Genomic DNA, 20,107 nt, shown 5'->3' with positions numbered 1-20,107 from the left:
GTTTAACAATCGCACACTCTCAGGAGCGAGTCGGACTCCGCCCTCTCTGCGCGTACTGGAGATTTCAAGCGTTCGCTTTACCTGCTTCGTGAAGGCCATCTGCAGGCTGCTGGTGGTTTAGCTAGTAAAAGGATGTGCGTGAAACCTGCTGACAAACACGGGTTTAATCTACAGTAATGATGGACACCGCGCATTATATTGCTTTGTCAGCCTTTTGTGTTTGTTTTTGTAGCCTATTTGTTGCACTGTAGCTACACTATAAATGTGGATATATGCTAGGTAAAGACTTAGCCTATATGTGGTATATACTGTGCAATAAAGCAGTAGAATATTAAGCTAGTTAACAATGTTTAGTATAATAATAATAATAATAATAATAATAATAATAATAATAATAATAATAATAATAATATTATTATAGAAAGGTACATCCCATATAAATTAATAAGCTACATTATTGTACAACCAGATATTTATAGTTCCCTTTAGGTTGTAATGGGTTTTTAGAATAACCCCACACAGGTTACCACTGGCAGCCTAAATCACTTCTCTGGTTATACATTATTGTTTTCTTCATGAAAAAGAAAGGTATGCCATAATGAGTCGCTTTAAACATGAGTTAGTATAACTTTTTTAACTGACACTTTATTTCTCTTCATTCTTTGTGATGTACTCTACAGTACATCACCTCACGCAGCCAGTCAGAACAGCTCCTTTGGGGAGCTGTTGTAGGAGCCCTACTGTGACATTCTGCAGCGCTCCCCTTGCTCAGGTGATAATGAGTCCAATGGGAAACAGTACAATGAGAACAGCCAGTATGATTGGATCCTTATGGGTGCTGCTGTAATGTAAATAACCCTGGTGTGTATGGCCTGGTGTTTCAGGGATTAAATCCCTGTCAGGCTTCCTCTCCGGCTTCTATTCAATACTTGGGCGCAGTTAGTTGTATGAACTGATTTCAATGTGTATTTATAGTCACTTGAACACTTTGCGTTGCTGCTGTGGAAAAACAAATCCGCACATAGCAACTACTTTGTCTATTGTCACATTCGTATTTTGACATGTGTTGAATTTTGCTCTTTTTAATGTGAGCGCCATCTTGAAACAAGATCAGCGTTCAGTATGGTATCTAACATTATGAGATGTGATATTGGCTAGTCAGCACAATATCCTTCTACAACGGTAAGACAGCACCTGTCCTAAAGCATCCTGTTGACGCTTTGTGAGACACTCATTGCAGTTGCTAAATCAGCCTGTCTACACTACTCTAGCCTTCCAGCTGCTCTTGCTGCATTAATAGAAAGAAGCTAAACGAAAGTAAAAGCCTGGCTTTGAGAAGGATGAATCAGGTAACCTTCTGTCTGGTTAAATGAAATCCCAGGGATTTAGGGTCACTAGAAAAGAGGTGTACCTAAAGCATGGCGTGATATTCCACCGTTTTAAACATGTTATACTCCAAGGGAGAAAATGGAAACCTTTTCAAGTGAAATTCAACAATTCTAATTCAAATCATGTAGAAACTAACACATTAATTCCAATTGAATTAATTTATACCTATTCAAGACACATTTCAACATTTAACATTATCCTCCTCAGTCCCTGTATCCATTTTAAAGGATGTTTGGATTTTCAGTATTAATCATAAACTGTAGGTTTTTAGGTGCTGGAACCTAAAATGCATTTAAACGGAGCCTTTACGGAACCTCCTGATGTGATTTATACTGTATTAAACAGTGTTTTTGTTAATCTTTGGAAATACTAAAGCAGCGGCTCCCAACTCTGGTCCTGGAGGGCTGGTGTTCCTTCAGGTTTTTGTAAATTACTTAATTGGACCATTATGCTTCTAATTTAATAAGTGCATTGTAAACAGAGGACCCTCTGCTCTGAGGGGACTTCAACATATGGATATTGAATACCTTTAAAATGGAATTCTACAATTCTGATTGTATAATAATAATAATATGAATAAGAATAATTAGTATTACAGTAGTCTCCGCGTATAGGAACACCTCTTAAGGCAGGGTTTCCCAATCCTGGTGCTGGGGGACCCCCGTGTCTGCTAGTTTTCATTCCAACTGACTTCTCAATTACTTAATCAAACCCTCAGTTGAACTATTCATTAGCTTAATTATACCTTTTTAATTGTTTTCAGCTTTTAAATAGATGGAGATTTCACGTTAACTATACAATTTTATACGTAACTTGAAATCGGCAACTTTTTAGGAGCTGAGAACGATTAAAAAGGTCTAATTAAGCACATTATTAGTTCAATTAAGGGTTTGATTAAGTAATTCAGCTATGTCTCCATCTACTGGAACTTTGTTTAAACTGCATGCAACATCTGCAGTGCTTAATGAATGTTTGTGTCAGTTCTCTGTTATGATCATCTGAGCTTTTTTTTTTTAACTAAATACTGTAAATAGCAAGAATGAAAATTGATCACCAAGATTAGATTATCATTACAGCTTTTATTGTTTTAATGAATAGACTTGTTGTTCTACAGTACCGGTTACAGTTTGTTTCTTTTATTGTATTACTAAATATGAACAGTAGATGATGACTACTGTGTTTATATGTATTTGTTTGTCATTTTCATTATTTTACTTTGCTGTACAGCAAAACAGTTAATTAAACAAATCCATGCGTTTGGGAGAATGCATTCAGAAATTGTTGTTGTTCATGTTTGCATATATTGAAAAGCCAATTTGGCTGCCTTAGTTAAAATTCTGGATTCCTTACTTCAAAACTGAAAAGCAGAGGCCCTTAATCTATATTTAAATAAGGAACATTCAGGAAGTACCTGGTAAGTTTGGTGTGAGGAAATTTTAATATGCTGTTTCTCCTCCAGAAAGCCACTTTCTAGAAGCTACTAGGGCTTCCTTGCAGCTGCTGACAGCTATCTCCCCAATATGATAGCCAAAACATGTGTCAGTCAGATTCTCAGCTGTCACATCTATTCCTTAAATAGCCCAGGCTAGGCCTGACCACTTTCTAAAGGGGTGCGTATGAATAAATAAAATGTCTTAAGAAATAAATACTTCTTTCTAAAAAGCACAACATATAGAAAGCTTATTTTAAGTACTGAAGACATGTTGGGCAGTAGGTGACACCATTAAACTAATTATTAGGAAAAGCCTTAATTTGGTCCATTTAAGAGTTCTACCTCATGTGAATTTATTTGGTACAGCCTACACCCTTTTCTTTTGCCCATTGCATTGAGGTATATATGGTGTAAGGCGGCCAGTCTAGGGTGACAGTGGTTAATGACACAACAGTTTTTTGCCTGGAGTAATAACAGAGGCGCAAAATTGACTGAAAGTAGGGGAGGAAACATTCAGTTTACAAGGTAGGTGGCTATTTTGATTTAGGTTATCAATTAATACATGGTTACAAGTCGGATTTAACCTATTAAATGTTAAGTACTTACACAAGTTACCATCAATCCATTCACATTCTTATTATACCTGAGGTAGTTGCATATACTATAATACACTAATATAATGAACGCCTTAAATCAGTTTAAGAATTGGAATGCATTCACACTTGTACTGTGCCTGGTATTTTAGAGCTTAATTTTAACAGTTCTTAATTATAAGGTACATGGATGGATCAAAAGTTCACATACTCTGATTAATCGATTAACAGAAAAAAGGCAAGATTAAAATCCCAAATTCCATCAGAGGGATGCTTTTAAATTGTAGCTATGATAATAAAAAGCTAACCACAGAAAGTGCCAGCCAAGTGTGAGTGATAGGACACAGTGGGGGCCGAAACACTGCCCAAAAAAGGTATGAACTCAGGCATTTAAAGTGCAAGATAACATGTGCGTAGCCATTTGTTCCAACTACAGTAAATTAGATCACAGTTTTTTTTGGTTAAAGATAGCTGAAAAGTGGTAAGCAAATACTCTAAAATGTCATCAGTATATATATTTTACTTATCCAAAAGGTTTACTATTTATTGGCTGTACAGTTTAGCACAAATACTGTATGAACATGTATTTATTTCATTAATTTTATGTAATGAAGATACTTCCAATGCTAATATATTAAAATTGACATAAAATGGTATTTGGGAACAGTGTTGTTTGTTGGGTACAGTGTACAGTTTAGGGGACCTTATCTTCTAATCTAAATTAGCTTCGCTGCAAATGCAATTATATTTGGAAAAAAAATTATCTTTTAAAACAAATAATGTGTTATCTCAGTATTAAGTACTCAAAATAATACAAAAATGTATGCAGCACACATACAGTGATTTTTTTTTTAATATATTATTTTACTGCAGTGTAAAATAAGCCCTGTTAATGTTTAATTGCATTTTATTCTTGCAGATGGAAGATCCAATTCAGTTGAAAGATGAAGGAAACACATATTTCCAGGCTAATGACTATGAGAATGCTATCCAGAGCTACACAAATGCCCTTAAACTGAGCAAAGACAAAAAGCTTCTGGGTATACTCTACAGAAACAGAGCAGCGTGCTACTTGAAAAAGGTATCCCATCATTCATTTCTCCTGGATTGACATTAAAGGGCATTACTGCAATTGGTCCCTGTTCTCAAAACACGCCATACTAACTATTCACAAGGGTTTTAACAGTGTTGGTTTATTAAATAAAATGTGTTATTTATAAAATGTGTTTTTAGACAACTGTCCAAAACACAGCTGTCTATAACAGTTGCCATAGTTTATTACAACAGTAATTTTTTTCACATTAACATGGTTGAATAATCAGTTTTGCCTTTGAATCAAGCGGGAAGGAATTTTTAAACAGGCTTTTATACATTATTGTACCTTATTCATTGTTGGGACTATACTGCTTGGTTTTCCACTGAAACATATATTTGTTTTTTGCTGGAATCAATCTTTTTCCTAAATTGGCAGATTCCGTGTTTGACCTTTTTAAATTAATAACCAATTTCTTTCTCTTTTTTTTAAGGAAAACTATGCACAAGCTGCATCTGATGCATCAAGAGGTATTCTTTTTAAATTCTTGGCAATATACAGTTAAATGAATAAGCTTTTCTGAGAGTGAATAAATCACTTTATTGGAGTAAAAAAAACAAAACAAGAATAGGCCTACTGTATCTGTAATATTGAACTCCTTAAAGTGGCAAAGAACAAGGACGAAGAACTTCGAATTTTACCTATAAAAATATGGGGTTTAATTGATCAAAACAATAGTACATTTACAGCAAATCTAAAATAAAGGAAACAACATTATAAATGTATCAGGTTTTTACATTTTTTTTTTAATTTAACTAAATTTAATTAACACATCGTTATCTTTTTTTATACAGCAATTGATATTGACGCCTCAGATATCAAAGCCCTGTACAGGCGCTGTCAAGCTCTGGAGAAGGTGGGGAAGCTGGATCAAGCCTTTAAGGATGTCCAGAGGTGCGCTACAATTGAGCCGAAGAACCAAACCTTCCTGGAAACTCTACGGCGACTCGGGTCAGAAATTCAAGAAAAGGTATTTCATTATGTTGTGCCTGTTACATGAGCACCTAGTCTAAACCCCTTCCTGACTGAGCGGCTTCCACATCATTGTTTGAAAAAAACCCAGTTGGATCCATGGGTAACTTCAATGAGATCATATGGGTTGTAGGACGTTTTTGATATTTTTTTTACCCTCATAATTTACTGAATCCTTATCAGCAACGTGATAACTGACTTTGTTAAACTAAAGTAGTATATACAATTGTTTTAAATCTACAAATAGAACTTGCACTATAAATGTTGATATCCAACACGTAGAAAAAGACAACCATATAGACCAAGGTCCTGAAAACAATCTGTAGAGATTGAATCATTGTCTTTTACCAATGTGCCTGATATAATAAGTCACAGTAGAGCAAAATGCAAGTTCGATATGTAAGCATCTATATATATCCTTTTTTTGTATCTGCATTGCTTGTGTAGAAAAGCCTATTGTTTTATGAGTCTTTGTAAGCAACAACCTACAGTAAAAAAATAAATAAAAATTACATTGATAGACAACAAAAGGGTTTATCGCCAGTCAGAAATGTCACATTATATTATATCTATGTACTTTTTTCCACAGCTTAAGGTCCAATTTTCCACTGATTCCAGAGTCAAGCAAATGTTTGAAATTCTGCTTGGTGAGGAGACTGACAAAGAGAAGAGAGAGAAGGTTTGTTGATATCAAACAGGAAGAGTAACAGTTGTAGTGCATAATTATTGTATTGGGTGTGTTATAGAAGGCCTGTATGAATAAATAATGTTCTGTTAACTGTCATTTTGACAAATGTTACTATTATAAACTCCTGTATATACAATAAAACCTGCATTACCTGGTCACCAAAGGGACTGCCCATTTTTGGCTGCTTATTCAAAGTGCCTCTGTCATTAACTTGTAATAAAAAAGGAAAACAAATCCATTATAGGGTTCAGTGGCTGGTAGGAGCAGGTGACCAGATAGTTCAGGTGAATGCTAAAACAGGTTTCAATGTATACCATTGCATGTTTAGCCCACTGAACTTAGTATTAACAAAATGCCTCTGCTAATTGATAGACAGATATTAGCCACCATTATCCAAAATCATATTCATGTTATGCTTGACATACTATATTAAGAGCATATGTGTTTTTTTGTTTTCTTTTTCAAACAAATATTTTGGTTTAGGTCAATGATATACATATGCAATATTGACTGTGCACTGTAAATCGAACAAGTAAACATTGATAGCTAGGTTGTAAAGAAGGTTTTTCCAATACAATTTCCTTCTTAATCCTCCCCTCAAGGCTGCAAACAATTTGATTGTTCTTGCAAGAGAAGATGCCGGAGCTGAGAGAATCTTCCAGAATAATGGCATCAATTTGCTAATGGAACTGATTAAAACCAAAAACCCTGAGATGATTCTGGCAGCAATAAGAACCTTCTCAGGAATGTGCACTGGGCATAAAGCTAGGGTAAGCTGAACACTGGCAAACACAGTAATAGCCATACAACTAATTATTGATTAGACTATGAAAGTAATTAACTATATGGCCAGGAATGGGGGTTATTAACCCTAACCCTAACTCTAACCCTTCATTTTGCTGACTTCAGGACTTATTCACAGATCTTGATAACTTGATGATAAAGCTTTAACTCCTGCAAAACATTACATGGCATGACACTATAAGAAACAGATTGCAAATCCAGCACACTGCTTGATTTTAAACTCTTAAATTGTCTTAAACCTGACAGAATAAAAGCAATATAAAAAAAGCAATGTGAAAAAGTAAAAAGCACACATACCTGTATGCCTTCAGCACACCACATCAACACATAAATGAAACCTTGGTATGCATTTATATTAAAGAAAATGTGTTAATTGGTAATAAAGGTAAAATGGCTCTATGCTTACACTTGTGTATTGCTTCCAAATTCAAGCGGTTGGTTACTCCACAGATCCTCGGCTCATATTTCTATTCAGGTCCCAAAGGTGAATTCAGCCTTCAGTCTAGTAGCCTTTACACACACACAGCATGCATCATGCAGACAACCTAGTTGGAATTTTAATGGAAAATCAAAGTGCATTTTTGAAGCTACCATAAAAATGTTTGCTAGGAATCTGTGAATGTATTCATAAGCATGTCTTGTAACTGAGTCAGGTTCTAATTCTAATTCTCGCTGCTTTACTCTCTATACACAGAACGCAGCCCTACATTAATCAGCTTTTTGACAAATAAAAGAAGAAAAGAATATACAATATGTAGTTACCTACACAGTATGCTCCTTCTTCACAGTATAGGAATACTATGCATTATTTTTATGTGTGGGTATCAGGCTTTAATTAATTAATTGACATTTTCAGGCAATTACTGACAGCTGAACCAAATGCATTAGCCATCAGTGCAGTACCACCATTTTATATCATGTACATTTTCCTGTAATTTATTTGCTGTATAATATGCTATTTGTGTTCTATACAATTAATTATTGTTATTTCTGCTTTGTTCATTATTTGTCAAGCTTACCAAAACATGTTTCTGAAAAGGTTGATTGTGTCACTGAATTAATACAGTGTAATGGGTATAATGGGTTTACTGGGCTGTGATTTTATTTGTTATTATATCATAGGCAACAGCTATTTTGCATTTGATTGGAATCGAAAAGATCTGCAGCATCATGGCTATTGACCATGAAGAAATCGCATTGGCTACCTGCAACCTCTTCCAGACTATTTGTGATTCATTGTCTGGGGAAGACAAGAAAGAGCATGGGAATGAGGAAGCTCTGGTTCTTGGTAAATATTGTCTTTCTTGTCCAGCTTCTTCTATTTTTGTCTTACTGCTCATCACTAGGGAAAACAAAAATAGTACCTGGTATTCATGCAGTATTACTAAAAATATGATTCCACATTCTCAATCAAAGACATCAAATGCAATTATAATCTGTATGTATCTTTTTATAGCTAAATTCCTACATGAAGTGCTTTATAAATCCATACATTAAGTTTATGTGACCTTATCTGGTTTCTATGTTTTCTGTTTGCTGTATCGCTCACATGAATTATGGAGTCCAACTCAAAGTAACATTCTGCTTGTTCTGTGCAGACACCACTAAGGACTTAAAAGCGATTCTCCTGGCTCTGCTGGAAATGTTGAGCAGTCAGAAGGTATCGAGCCATGGACGTGACCAAGCTCTCAACCTGCTGTCCAAGAATGTGCCCAGGACAGACGTGAGGAGCCCTGACAACTCCAAAACGCTCTTCACTATCGATCATGGTGAGGCTTCTCTTGGAAACCTGTGTGTGTGTGTGTGTGTGTGTGTGTGTGTGTATGTGTATGTATCTCTCTCTCTCTCTCTCTCTCTCTCTCTCTAAAACTGCAGTTTACAAAATTGATTATATACTGTATATATTACACATGAATAATAATGATTTTGGACTTGCTTTTGTTATTTTTGCCTGTCTAAACATTGTACAATACACATTATCACTAGTATCTAATTAATTTAACTCATAGGTTTGAAAAAGATTCTGAAAGTGGCTGGGCAACTTGTAGACTTGCCTGATCACCTGCCAATGACAGAAAACACGCAGCTGATTGCGAGCATCCTCCTCAATAAGCTCTATGACGACCTGCGTTGTGATCCAGAGAGAGATAACTTCCGGGTGACATGTGAGGAATATGTCACGTAAGTCCTGCACCCATGAGCATTTTAATTTGAAGTGTGAAGAGTTTACTTTCTAACCTGTGTGGGTCACCTGCTCTCTCTGAGAACATGATATCCTGTAGGTTTAGATAAAGGCTCTTGGCCTGCTTAGGGAAACATTAAGAAATCTGCAATTTTTTTAACACCTCTGTGATATTGGGTGTCTTCAATGTTAAATTTGGAAATTTCTAGCATTGCTCTTTTATCTCAAAGTATAAATGGTTAATATTATTTGTGATCTAAAACTTAGTATCCATTAAAGACAGCGAAAAAACTAATCAAAGTGAGACATTCAAATATATTTCACTTTTGCACATTTGTACAAAATATTCCTATCTTAAACTAAACCAAGACCCTAGTATATGGCCATAGGATGATATATATTTTATGGTATTCTATTACAGGGGCAAGTTTGACCCGAACAACATGGAGAAGAACCTTCACGCCATCCAGACAGTGTCAGGTTTGCTGCAAGGCCCCTTCGATGTGGGCAACAAGATTGCGGGCTTGACGGGAGTGATGGAGATGATGGTGGCCCTGTGCGGCTCTGACCGGGAGATTGACCAGTTGGTGGCGGTAGAGGCCCTCATCCATGCCTCCACCAAGATGAGCAAAGCAACCTTTATCATCACCAATGGAGTGTCTCTGCTCAAAGACATCTACAAGAAGACTAAGAACGAGAAGATCAAAATCAGAGCTTTAGTGGTAAGCAAAACCAGCCAATATTAAGGCATGGAAACAAGTAACATATACAGTCCTAAAGAAAGGTTTCCAATTGGTACCGTGACATTTTCCTAGTACAAATAATCACTCTGGATTTCCATGTGATTTCACTTTATTATTCTTGTGTCTTTCATTTTAACAGGGTCTTTGCAAACTGGGCTCAGCTGGAGGGGATGACTACGCCCTCCGGCAGTTTGCAGAGGGATCGACAGAGAAGCTGGCTAAACAATGTAGAAAGTGAGTTCTAGTCTAGTAACCTAGTGCAACCTTCCACTTTACTAACAACTTTACATCGTCATATTAGTATGCTGCTCTTAGAGATCTTTACGTATTCGTAAACACAATACCTAGATGTACGTTATTTGCATTACACTTAACATGTTCCTTCAAGGAATTACATCAACATATTTTGATACATATTTTGAAATCATAGCCTATTTACAACCCTGATATTATCATAGGACTTAAACATTTGTACATGTACAGCGATGGCCAAATGTTTTGCCTCATCCTATATAATGAACTAATTTTGCTTCATAGAGTTGAATGAAACCTGCTGAATAATATTCCATTAACATATTTAATTACATACAGCTTTGTAGTTTTCCATATACTTTATGAAAAACTGACAAAAATCGAAAAATGTTTCAAAATCTAACATGAATTTCTGTACTACGACTATGGTTTCCAGTAGACTTTTGCGATATCATTTTGTAGTTTCTTTGATTACGTGTTAAATAAAAGATCTAAATTCTGTTAATGTAGTTTTATTTTTTTAAATTGTGTCTCAATCCTAAAATTCTAGGTGGTGCAAAATGAGTGGCCATAGCTGTACATGAATGCATAATTAGTATAATTATTTACAGTACTGCACTCACATGAAGGTATACAAAAAGTACATTGCTTATAAGTACCTTTAGCAACGTAATGTTTCTCATAACCTTTCAAATCATCCCACAGAAGCTTAGTTTATTTTTTATCACTTGTATTTTATCCTATTTTAGGTGGCTGTGCAACCCAAACATCGACGTACGCACCAGGAAGTGGGCTGTGGAGGGTCTAGCCTACCTGACGATGGACGCAGATGTAAAGGACGACTTTGTGGAAGATGAACCGGCCTTGCAGGCCATGTTTGAACTGACCAAGGTATCTGAGGATTGTGTGTGATCAGAGGGGACCAGAGGGAATACTGTGAACTGAGGGGCCCGAGGTTCTGAAAAAAAAAAAATCTAATTAATAAGATAAAACCTTGGCATGCGCCAGTAATGGGTTACATTCAGGGCCCTGTATTTACTGCTTTTACAGAGTTTTACTTCTACTAAAATTAGTATTGAATGATTTTCAGTTTTTTTAAACAGAAAATCTTAATCTCATTCAAATAAAGTCCTGTTAGCTTTGGAAGGCCTGAACGCTCCACTCAGAACCTAATTTAGTGAGATGATTGATGTGGCATTTTTAGTGCTCTACATACCGCTTAACCATACTGCAGTAGACATGTGGTCAGGTGATTTAAAATCTGTATGTGGTGATTCATCAGAGGGTTCCCTTTAGACAGGTGGCCTTCAATGCAGATTTAACTGGAGTTTCTGTCTCTATGGTTTTTCTTTGCAGTCAACAGACAAGACTATCCTCTATGCTGTGGCCTCCACGCTAGTGAACTGCACTAACAGTTATGATAAAAAGGAGATCATGCCAGAGCTTGTTCAACTGGCAAAATTCTCCAAGCAGCATGTGCCCGAGCAGCACCCAAAGGTAAAATAACACTTGATTGTTTGGTGTTTATACACCGTCAATTACCCTTTGTACAGTGAACTGACTGTCCACTGTACTTCTACAGCAAGTCTTTGTTACTGTGTCTGTATAGTGCCCTCTGCTGTCTGTGAAGTGTAATTATTGTTATCAGAGTCATTCTTGTGATCAGTTTGAACAGTGTAAAACATCTGATATAAGGGAAACAGACTGTGTGTTCTAAAAGCAATTGCATATGAATCTTAACTGAGACCCAGCTGTTAAATTAAAAAAAATGAAAAAGTGTGCTGACAACATTTACTATGCCACTTTTCATTTTCAGGACAAGAAGGATTTCATAGAGAAACGTGTGAAACGCCTGCTGAAGGCTGGTGTTATCTCAGCACTAACCTGCATGGTGAAAGCTGACAGTGCTATTCTGACAGACCCGACCAAGGAACTCTTAGCAAGGTAAACACAGCCTCCTCATCCATAATTGACACCACGTTTTGCACAAAATGTAGCTTATTGTACAGGGCTGGCATAAATAATGTTCTTTCATTTCATGGATTTTGAATCCAGTGATTTTATAATTAAGTTTACTACAGTAGTCTCCACGTATAGGAAGACTTCCTAAGAGAACACTTCGCCTAAGGGAACCCTTGTGGTTAAAATGATTTTTCCCATTGTAAATGCTCCGATAGCGATTCGTTCACAATGGATGCAGTACTGTTTTGTAAAAAAGTGACTTGTCATCGGGGACACTGCTTTAATAAATCTAGAACCATACTCGAAACCGTTGTAATTAATCCAGCGCAAAGCATCCACACTTAAGAACTGTTTCATGTTTAGTCGGTCTTGATGCGTCCACACACTATTAAAATAGTTTGGTTACAGTGCCTAGCAGCGCAATCAACAGTGGAAATGAATACGATAGTATTCCACCATGCATTGTATTTTATTTTTAAATAATGTGTTATGTCCCATATTAACACAGAGGTTCATATTGCTAAAAAGAAGTAAAACAAGTAATTTGGAAAAAGTAGCCTAAATGCGAACACACATACAAGTAGGGCTTCAAGTTTTTCGGGTTTTATTTTTAACAAATTGAGCTGATTCTGTTTCATAATTAAACTCAGAAAAAAGCGGTTAATTACAAAACAATCTTTGTTTTTATCTTCATATCTCGCCTGAGTCTGATTCTGGTCCCCGTAACTTTATTTCAAACAGAGCTGATCAATTTCATGATTTTTGTTGTTATCCTACTTTTAACTTGCATTTCATTTCAGTCGCTTAATTTAAGGTTGTGCTTTTGCTATTTTCCCCGCCAGTTTAACAGAGATGTCCTGACAGATTATTATTCTTTTTAATGCATAAAAATTAATACCCACCTCCGAGTCTACACTGACAGCAAGTCCTTCGGGTGCCTGTTCTGAGTATTTCACCAAACATATCAGAAAGCATTTTGGGATATTGGAGGATACACAAAAAAGTACTTTGGTACTTCTGATAAAGCGCACTATCTAATGCGTTCTAATTAAAATATGACGCGAGACTGCCCCCTGAGGTGGTCTGGAGTCTGGGTCTCGAGTACAGTATTAAACGCTGCAGTGTAGTGTAGATGCTAACCGTATTTAGCACTTTTAATCCGGTTTAAAGGCAACTAATACGGTTTAAAGGCAACTCTTTACTGGCTTAGTTTGGTAAATAATTTAATTTTCTTGCCTTAAGAAAACTTTACCTGTTCTCCCTACTCCCTTCATTTAAATTGCAGAAGCGACTGTATGTAATAGACTTGATCAAACAATATATATATATATATATATATATATATATATATATATATATATATATATATATATATATATATAATGATCTTTCATTAGAACCCACCACACATAACAATATGTAACTACTATCTTAGAATGGCTTGTTTATTGTTGTTCTCTGTTCAATGAGGACATACAATACACTTCAAAATTGAACCCTTTATTGTGGATAAAACATGAATAATCGTTTCTGTTTGTAAACTTTAGAGTATTCCTGGCCTTGTCTGAAGACCCTAAGGACCGTGGCATCATTGTGGCTCAAGGAGGTGGAAAGGTAACTGTGACTTTTTTAGTTCTCAACTTTTAGATTTAGCATGAGCTGCATTAATAAGTGTCACTAATTGTATAATATGTTTGAAGTGCATCTATTCCTAAATATATTGAAAGGCATTGTATTCGTTATTGATATTTAAATGTTTCTGGGTGCCAGAAATGTTCCTAGGTTTTACTTTTGTGTAAAAGACAACTTTTTAAAGAGGATTAGCGAAGAAATGAATTCCATAAATCCTTAAAAATAAAAAAAAAATAAAAAAATTAAAAATTCTTTAAATATCCCATGGGTTTCAAGTCAAGAAGAAAATATAGGAGGCTGTGTGGTCCAGTGGTTAATGAAAAGGGCTTGTAACCAGAAGGTCCCTGGTTCAAATCCCACCTCAGCCATTGACTCATTGAGCAAGTCACTTAACCTCCTTGTGCTCCGTCTTTCGGGTGAGACGTAGTTGTAAGTGACTCTGTACCTGATGCATACTTCATACACCCTAGTCTCTGTAAGTCGCCTTGGATAAAGCGCCTGCTAAATAAACAAATAATAATAATAATGTTTCAGCTAATGCCTTCATAAGTGATATTGTTTACTTGAGTTGGGGATGATTTCACTCTGTACCCTGTAGGGATCCAATCAATCCCTTAGTACCTTTTTTTTTTTTTTTTTTTTTTTATAATTTTAGTCGTCGCCAATTATTTTTACCCCGGTTTTCACCCCAATTTAGCATGCCCAATTATTATCTGTATCCCCGGCTCACCGCTCGCAACCCCCCCGCCGACTCAGGAAACGGAGGCTGAAACACGCGTCCTCCGAAACGTGCTCCTTCCAAGCCGTCATTTTTCGCACTGCAGATCCACAGCAATGCTACCAGACCTATAGTGCCGGAGGACAACACAGATCTGGCGGCTCCGCTGCAGAGCCACAGGCGCCCTATCGGCCACAGGGGTCGCTGATGCGCGGTGAGCCGTGGATTCCCCTGCCGACCTAAGCCCTCCCTACCCGGGCAGCGCTCAGCCAATTGTGCGCCGCCCACTAGGAACTCTCGGTCACGGTCAGCTGTGACATAGCCTGGATTCGAACCAGCGATCTCCAGGCTATAGGGCACATCCTGCGAGGAGGGCCTTTACTGGATGCGCCACTCGGGAGCCCCTCCCTTAGTACCTTTACATTTCGTCTACTGCAAAAAATCCTGTAAAACTCAGAATTCATTATTTGTTCAACCTAAATCCAATCGATGAGCTCAACATGACTGTACAGGGCTGTTACTGACAACTTTCAATATTCAATTCAGGCGCTCATTCCTCTTGCGCTGGAAGGCACAGAACTTGGTAAAACAAGGGCCTCCCACGCACTGGCAAAGATTGCTGCAACCTCTAACCCAGAGATTGCTTTCCCTGGAGAAAGGGTAGGTGGAGCTCTTTCCTAAACTACCTTGAAATGTGTTCAATGTGTCTGCTTGCTGTTATGATGTCAAAGCAGTTTTGTTTAGAGATGTGTAGAACATTCCTGTTTAACCTTCCCTTTAATCACAATAAAGTACATTAGGTAATTCCCATTTCATGAACATATATGACTTAAGAGGAAGTAATTTTGTCCAAATTCATTATATACTCCAGTGCAACATTTTCACCAGACTTTTTAAAAAGAAACATAAGAAAACGTAACACATCAAAAGCAAGGCCTGAATCTTCAGTTAACATACTGGATTATATGTTATAATTTTGCTAAAATCAACAATTGTTTTCACAAACCCCTATTATCTTGGACCTTCTCACCTAAGGTAGCATTAGGTAATCCAAGATTAGTACTAATCGGGGTCTGTGAAACGAGCCATAGACTTTTTTTTGGGGGGGGGGGGGGGGGGGGGGGTATTACACTCTTTAAACTTGGCAGATGCTTAAATGAATATATAGAGGATGCTTCGTGAACGTTCATGGAGCACTGTAGTTCAAGAATGATGTCAGAATAATCATGTACTGTAGTATTCTGTTTATACTGTATAAGTACAATATATGGAAAAGAAAGTTTGTTAACCCTAAATTAAATAGCCTTCCTTAAATCCAGTGCCACATCTACTGAGGAACGCAACTTCATTTGGAGCAGTCGTCTCTCCACACATTTAGTTTTGAATGAATGTAAAATAGATTCCAAAATAGGATACAACTTTCACTTGTTGTACTGCATATTCACCCGTCGACTTTTATTCTGTGTTCTCTATTTTTTTTTTTTTTTTAGATCTATGAAGTGATACGACCTTTGGTCAGCCTGCTCAGCACTGATAAAGATGGGCTGCAGAACTTTGACTCCCTTTTAGCTCTAACAAATCTGTCAGGAATGACTGAAAAACTGAGGTGAGCTAAAGGAACAACAATATAATACAACTTTTAATGTAAGGGAATCTGTAGAAATACAGTCGACCCTCTTTATACCGCCTGGTAAGGGCCATGGGCAAAAACGGGCAATAAGCGAGGGTGGTGTTATAGTGAGGGTAAAAAATTCTTTAGTTATACAATTACAGTATATCCCTGCCATTTTAATAAAACATTAATTAAATTAAAACTACAGTACTGGTTCTTAACACAACAGTAGGTCGACTAGTGACTTTTCCCATCTGTATGAAACATACATAGTTACTTTTGAGGAACAGTTTATACTTAAAATAGTTTCAAATCACCCAAACAACAATTCCATAAAAAAAAAAAAAAAAACATAGGCGAAAAAACATTTGCGATGTCTTGCTGACTTGCTTTCTTATTTTCAGATGCATACGTGCAGGTATTTTTATTTTGCTCTGGTGTTAAATGTAGGGTCGACTCGCCATTTTGTACTTTCTGGTTTGCTTTGGGAGCGGGAGTGTTGATGACATTGGTATGAACGTTCAGTTAACAACGAATTAGGAAAGCGAGTCAAAGGTTAACTGCATAACGTTGTTGTTTTAATTGGCCAATGAGGGAAACTACAATTCTTATATTTACGTTTGCTTGGCTTAGGAAGTTGGCGGGTGGTGGACAGCGGGGGTGGCGATATAACGGGTAAAAATGGCACTGTTCAGAGAGAATAGCTGGCGGTATGCGAGGGTGGCGTTATAAAGAGGGGCGGTATAACACGGGACAACTGTAGTATACTATTGGAAATGACGACCTTTTAGGATATGAAGTAATTTTATGTTATAGGGCACTGGTACAGCAGTAGCACTGTACAATAATTGTTACAGATCCACTGTGTTGCCATTGCGTGGTCAGCTAATGGTTTAGGTAGGATTTCTTCAAAATAGTACAATAGTATTATAATGGTATTCCAAAAAGTCTGGGTATATTTTGAGCTAACTTTATAATTAAGGTCAGTGTAATTAAAGTAGGCACGATTTACGTGTACACATTGGACATGGTTCATTGAGATGTAATTATGTTAAGAAACAAACCTTAATAAAAACATTGATTCATATCACTGGCTTAATTGCTTGAGTCGTGAAATGCTTGTCAGCACTTCTTACTGTATATCCTCTACATAATACAATCCATTTCATTATAATCTTTAAACACATTTTGTAAACATTTTCAAAGCAGAAAGGTGTTTATGATCTAGCTTTGATATAGTGTGTTACTTAACAACCAAAAACCAAATAATGCTTATGGTTTACTGTACATATGTGTCAATTATAAGGGACTTGCTTTGAGTGTTTAAAACAACACATACGTATTCTCCAGGTCTCAATGCTTTAAAAAGATTTACAAGCAAACAATTTTAAATAAAAAAGATTGACTTTCTGAATTCTGAAACAGTCTAGCTCTGCAGGTGTTTCAGTAATTTCATATAAAAGTGATGTTAGTGTGAGTGTTAAATGTAACCACCAAACAAACACACACACACATACATACTCACATACACATACGGTATATCACTGACACTCGTACAGGTACATACTTTGCTGTATATGCACCAGATTGGTAATTGTCAGAAGCAGCCAGAGTGCACATGTTTATAAGCAGACTAGTCCTGTTTCTTAAAAGGGAATAATGCAATATTGTTTGTTCTTTTTCACTTGTAGACTAAAGATACTCAAAGAAAAGGCTTTACCAGAGATTGAAAACTACATGTTTGAAGACCATGAGCAAATCCGTCAGGCAGCAACAGAGTGTATGTGCAACCTGGTTCTCTGCAAAGATGTAGGTATCAGTGTAGACATAAAGTGGGCCAGCTTGTTCCACTCACAAAATATAGTGTATCTGAATTTTAACCGCATCATTCAAGGTTGGGGTAGGAATAACAAACTGCATTTTATCCCAAGCTCTATTATTTTTGATTAACAAACTCAGTCCTTTATTTGGAAGTGTTCTCCTTCTTATGCTGTAAAATGTTGTATAAATAGTAGATCATCAAAACAAAATGGAGGGGGGGGGGAGTTGCATGACTAAAACCATTGCAACAAACGGACGAGTAAGTATCCAGCCATTAGACATACATGCTGACCTAGTTCTGTCTCCATGCTGTACAGACATCCTGAACACACAGCATCTGCTGTAGCTGCAAGGGATTTGTGCTGTCTAATAACTGGGTTGTGTGTGTTAAATTGTAACCTCCTTTCACATGGCATGATGGTGGGAATGACACAATGAAACTGAGCGCTGACTGTTGTATGCTTGTCACGTGTGGCAGGTCCAGGAGAATTATATGGCTGACGGGAATGATAAGTTGAAGCTCCTGGTCCTGCTGTGTGCAGAGGATGACGTGAAACTGCAGATTGCAGCAGCAGGAGCCCTAGCCATGCTCACTGCAGCACAAAAGAAAGTCTGCACCAAGCTGACCACAGTGGTGAGTGTATATTCTCCATCTAAATAAACACCATTTAGGCATTTCATTAAGAAACACAAAATAAAAGAGTTTATTCACTGTATAACTGTGGTATTCAGAAAATAAATGGGTATTGGTATCGTAATGTACACTGGTGTGGTTTTCTTAAAGGGGAAACGTAAGAACTTGGTTGCAGAATGTATTTTAGATAGTGATTTGCATTGCTAATAAAGTGATTTAGTGCAAAGTGAGAACGCACCAGGATTTATTTTACAACATTATGTAGAACTGTTACTGATCAGCTCTGAACTCTTGACCTCTTGCAGACCACACAGTGGCTGGAGATCCTGCAGAGACTTTGCCTGCATGACAGGCCGGAGATACAGCACAGGGGCTTTGTGATTGTTTACAATATGATCACGGCAGACAAAGACCTGGCCAAGACGCTGATTGAAAGTGAGATGCTGGAGATCCTAAGTGTCATTGGCAAACAGCCAGATAACCCAAAGAGGCAGCCAATGATTGATGCTGCACGTAGCTGCCTTGTGGCCACCATGGACTACGGTCTGATCAAACCTTTCTCTTAAAGAAGATCACCATTATTTATCAAACAGGACTAAAGATGAATGGACCGTTTTTACATTCTCTTCCATATTTTCAATTGGAAATACATTAAAACCCCCCAATGTAACCGATCCCTTGTAGGCTATAGGTTTTGGAACCATTTACAGTAGTGGGCAATTTATATAAATCTGTGAGAGATTTATCATGAATTGGAATTCAATAGGAAATAGCATTTTAGTTCATGTAATTCTGGCCACTTATTGTAAGGTGTTAACTGTCATTTCTGTTTAAAGCAAATGTTGGCATTGCGGCACAAAAAGGGGGATAAAATCTGCACAGTATTCTTTTTTTTAATTCTTTTTATTTTTTTATTTTTATTTTTAGGGTTCTGATTTTTTTTTTTTTTTTTCATACTCAAAGATCATTGAATGTGAAATTATTAGTCTAGATCTGCACAAATATATTTCCATTGTCACAATGGTGATGTAATGCTGTGGTAATTATTTATTTAATTAATTAGTTTGTTATGTTTGAAACAAAAATGGATGAAAATGTCTGAGTGAAACTTTTTTTTTTTGTAATGAGATAATACTTTTTTTTTTAAATAAATTAAGCCGATAAGACATTGGTGCTCTTTTGGCTTTTTTGTTTCATTAATTTAATATTTAATATTTCACCTTATGCACTATTAAGAAAGTATGTTACATTGCAGATGATATTTGCATTGTGAGTTGTGGTGTTCTATTAATATTAGGAGCCCTGTTAGTATGTTTCTTAACCATGTGTAGCAATTCAAGGAATCCACATAGACTGCAGTTTGCAGTAGCTGAAATGGTTCTATAGGGGATGTCACAGCTCCTAAATCTGGACCTACTGTAAAAAGACTGGAGTTTGACACCCCTGTTCTACATCATTTCAGTCACAGCTCACAGGATTCTCTAAGCCAGGGGTGTCAAACTCCGGTCCTCGAGGGCCGCAGGGTCTTCTGGTTTTCATTCCAACTTAAGCTCTCAATTAACTTAATTGATCTAAATATT

General features: G+C 36.8%; 1 protein-coding gene across 1 annotated transcript; it reads left to right on the top strand.

The window, feature by feature from the left end:
- The first annotated feature begins 3,235 nt into the window (after positions 1-3,235).
- LOC117409521 (protein unc-45 homolog B-like) lies at positions 3,236-19,693 on the top strand. Its single transcript, XM_034015707.3, has 20 exons — positions 3,236-3,346; positions 4,334-4,495; positions 4,941-4,977; positions 5,302-5,477; positions 6,069-6,158; positions 6,770-6,937; positions 8,094-8,259; positions 8,570-8,740; positions 8,981-9,152; positions 9,575-9,875; positions 10,036-10,130; positions 10,898-11,039; positions 11,505-11,645; positions 11,965-12,092; positions 13,658-13,724; positions 15,007-15,120; positions 15,951-16,066; positions 17,764-17,881; positions 18,372-18,527; positions 18,833-19,693. The coding sequence occupies exons 2-20, from the start codon at positions 4,334-4,336 to the stop codon at positions 19,091-19,093; spliced, it is 2,781 nt and encodes a 926-aa protein (XP_033871598.1). The 5' UTR covers positions 3,236-3,346; the 3' UTR covers positions 19,094-19,693.
- The last annotated feature ends 414 nt before the right edge of the window (positions 19,694-20,107 follow it).

The sequence above is a fragment of the Acipenser ruthenus genome, chromosome 1 (genome assembly GCF_902713425.1).
Source record: "Acipenser ruthenus chromosome 1, fAciRut3.2 maternal haplotype, whole genome shotgun sequence".
Classification (NCBI taxonomy): domain Eukaryota; kingdom Metazoa; phylum Chordata; class Actinopteri; order Acipenseriformes; family Acipenseridae; genus Acipenser; species Acipenser ruthenus.
The sequence above is the reverse complement of the archived record's forward strand: the minus strand, read 5'-3'. Positions and strand labels throughout refer to the sequence as shown.

What these genes read in the sequence shown, in the direction of transcription:
- LOC117409521 (XM_034015707.3), top strand. Translation starts at nt 4,334, where the DNA reads ATGGAAGATCCAATTCAGTTGAAAGATGAAGGAAACACATATTTCCAG. An exon ending in GCACTGGGCATAAAGCTAGG is followed by an intron (nt 6,938 to 8,093) that starts GTAAGCTGAACA and finishes ATTATATCATAG; the next exon opens with GCAACAGCTATTTTGCATTT. An exon ending in TGGCTCAAGGAGGTGGAAAG is followed by an intron (nt 13,725 to 15,006) that starts GTAACTGTGACT and finishes TATTCAATTCAG; the next exon opens with GCGCTCATTCCTCTTGCGCT.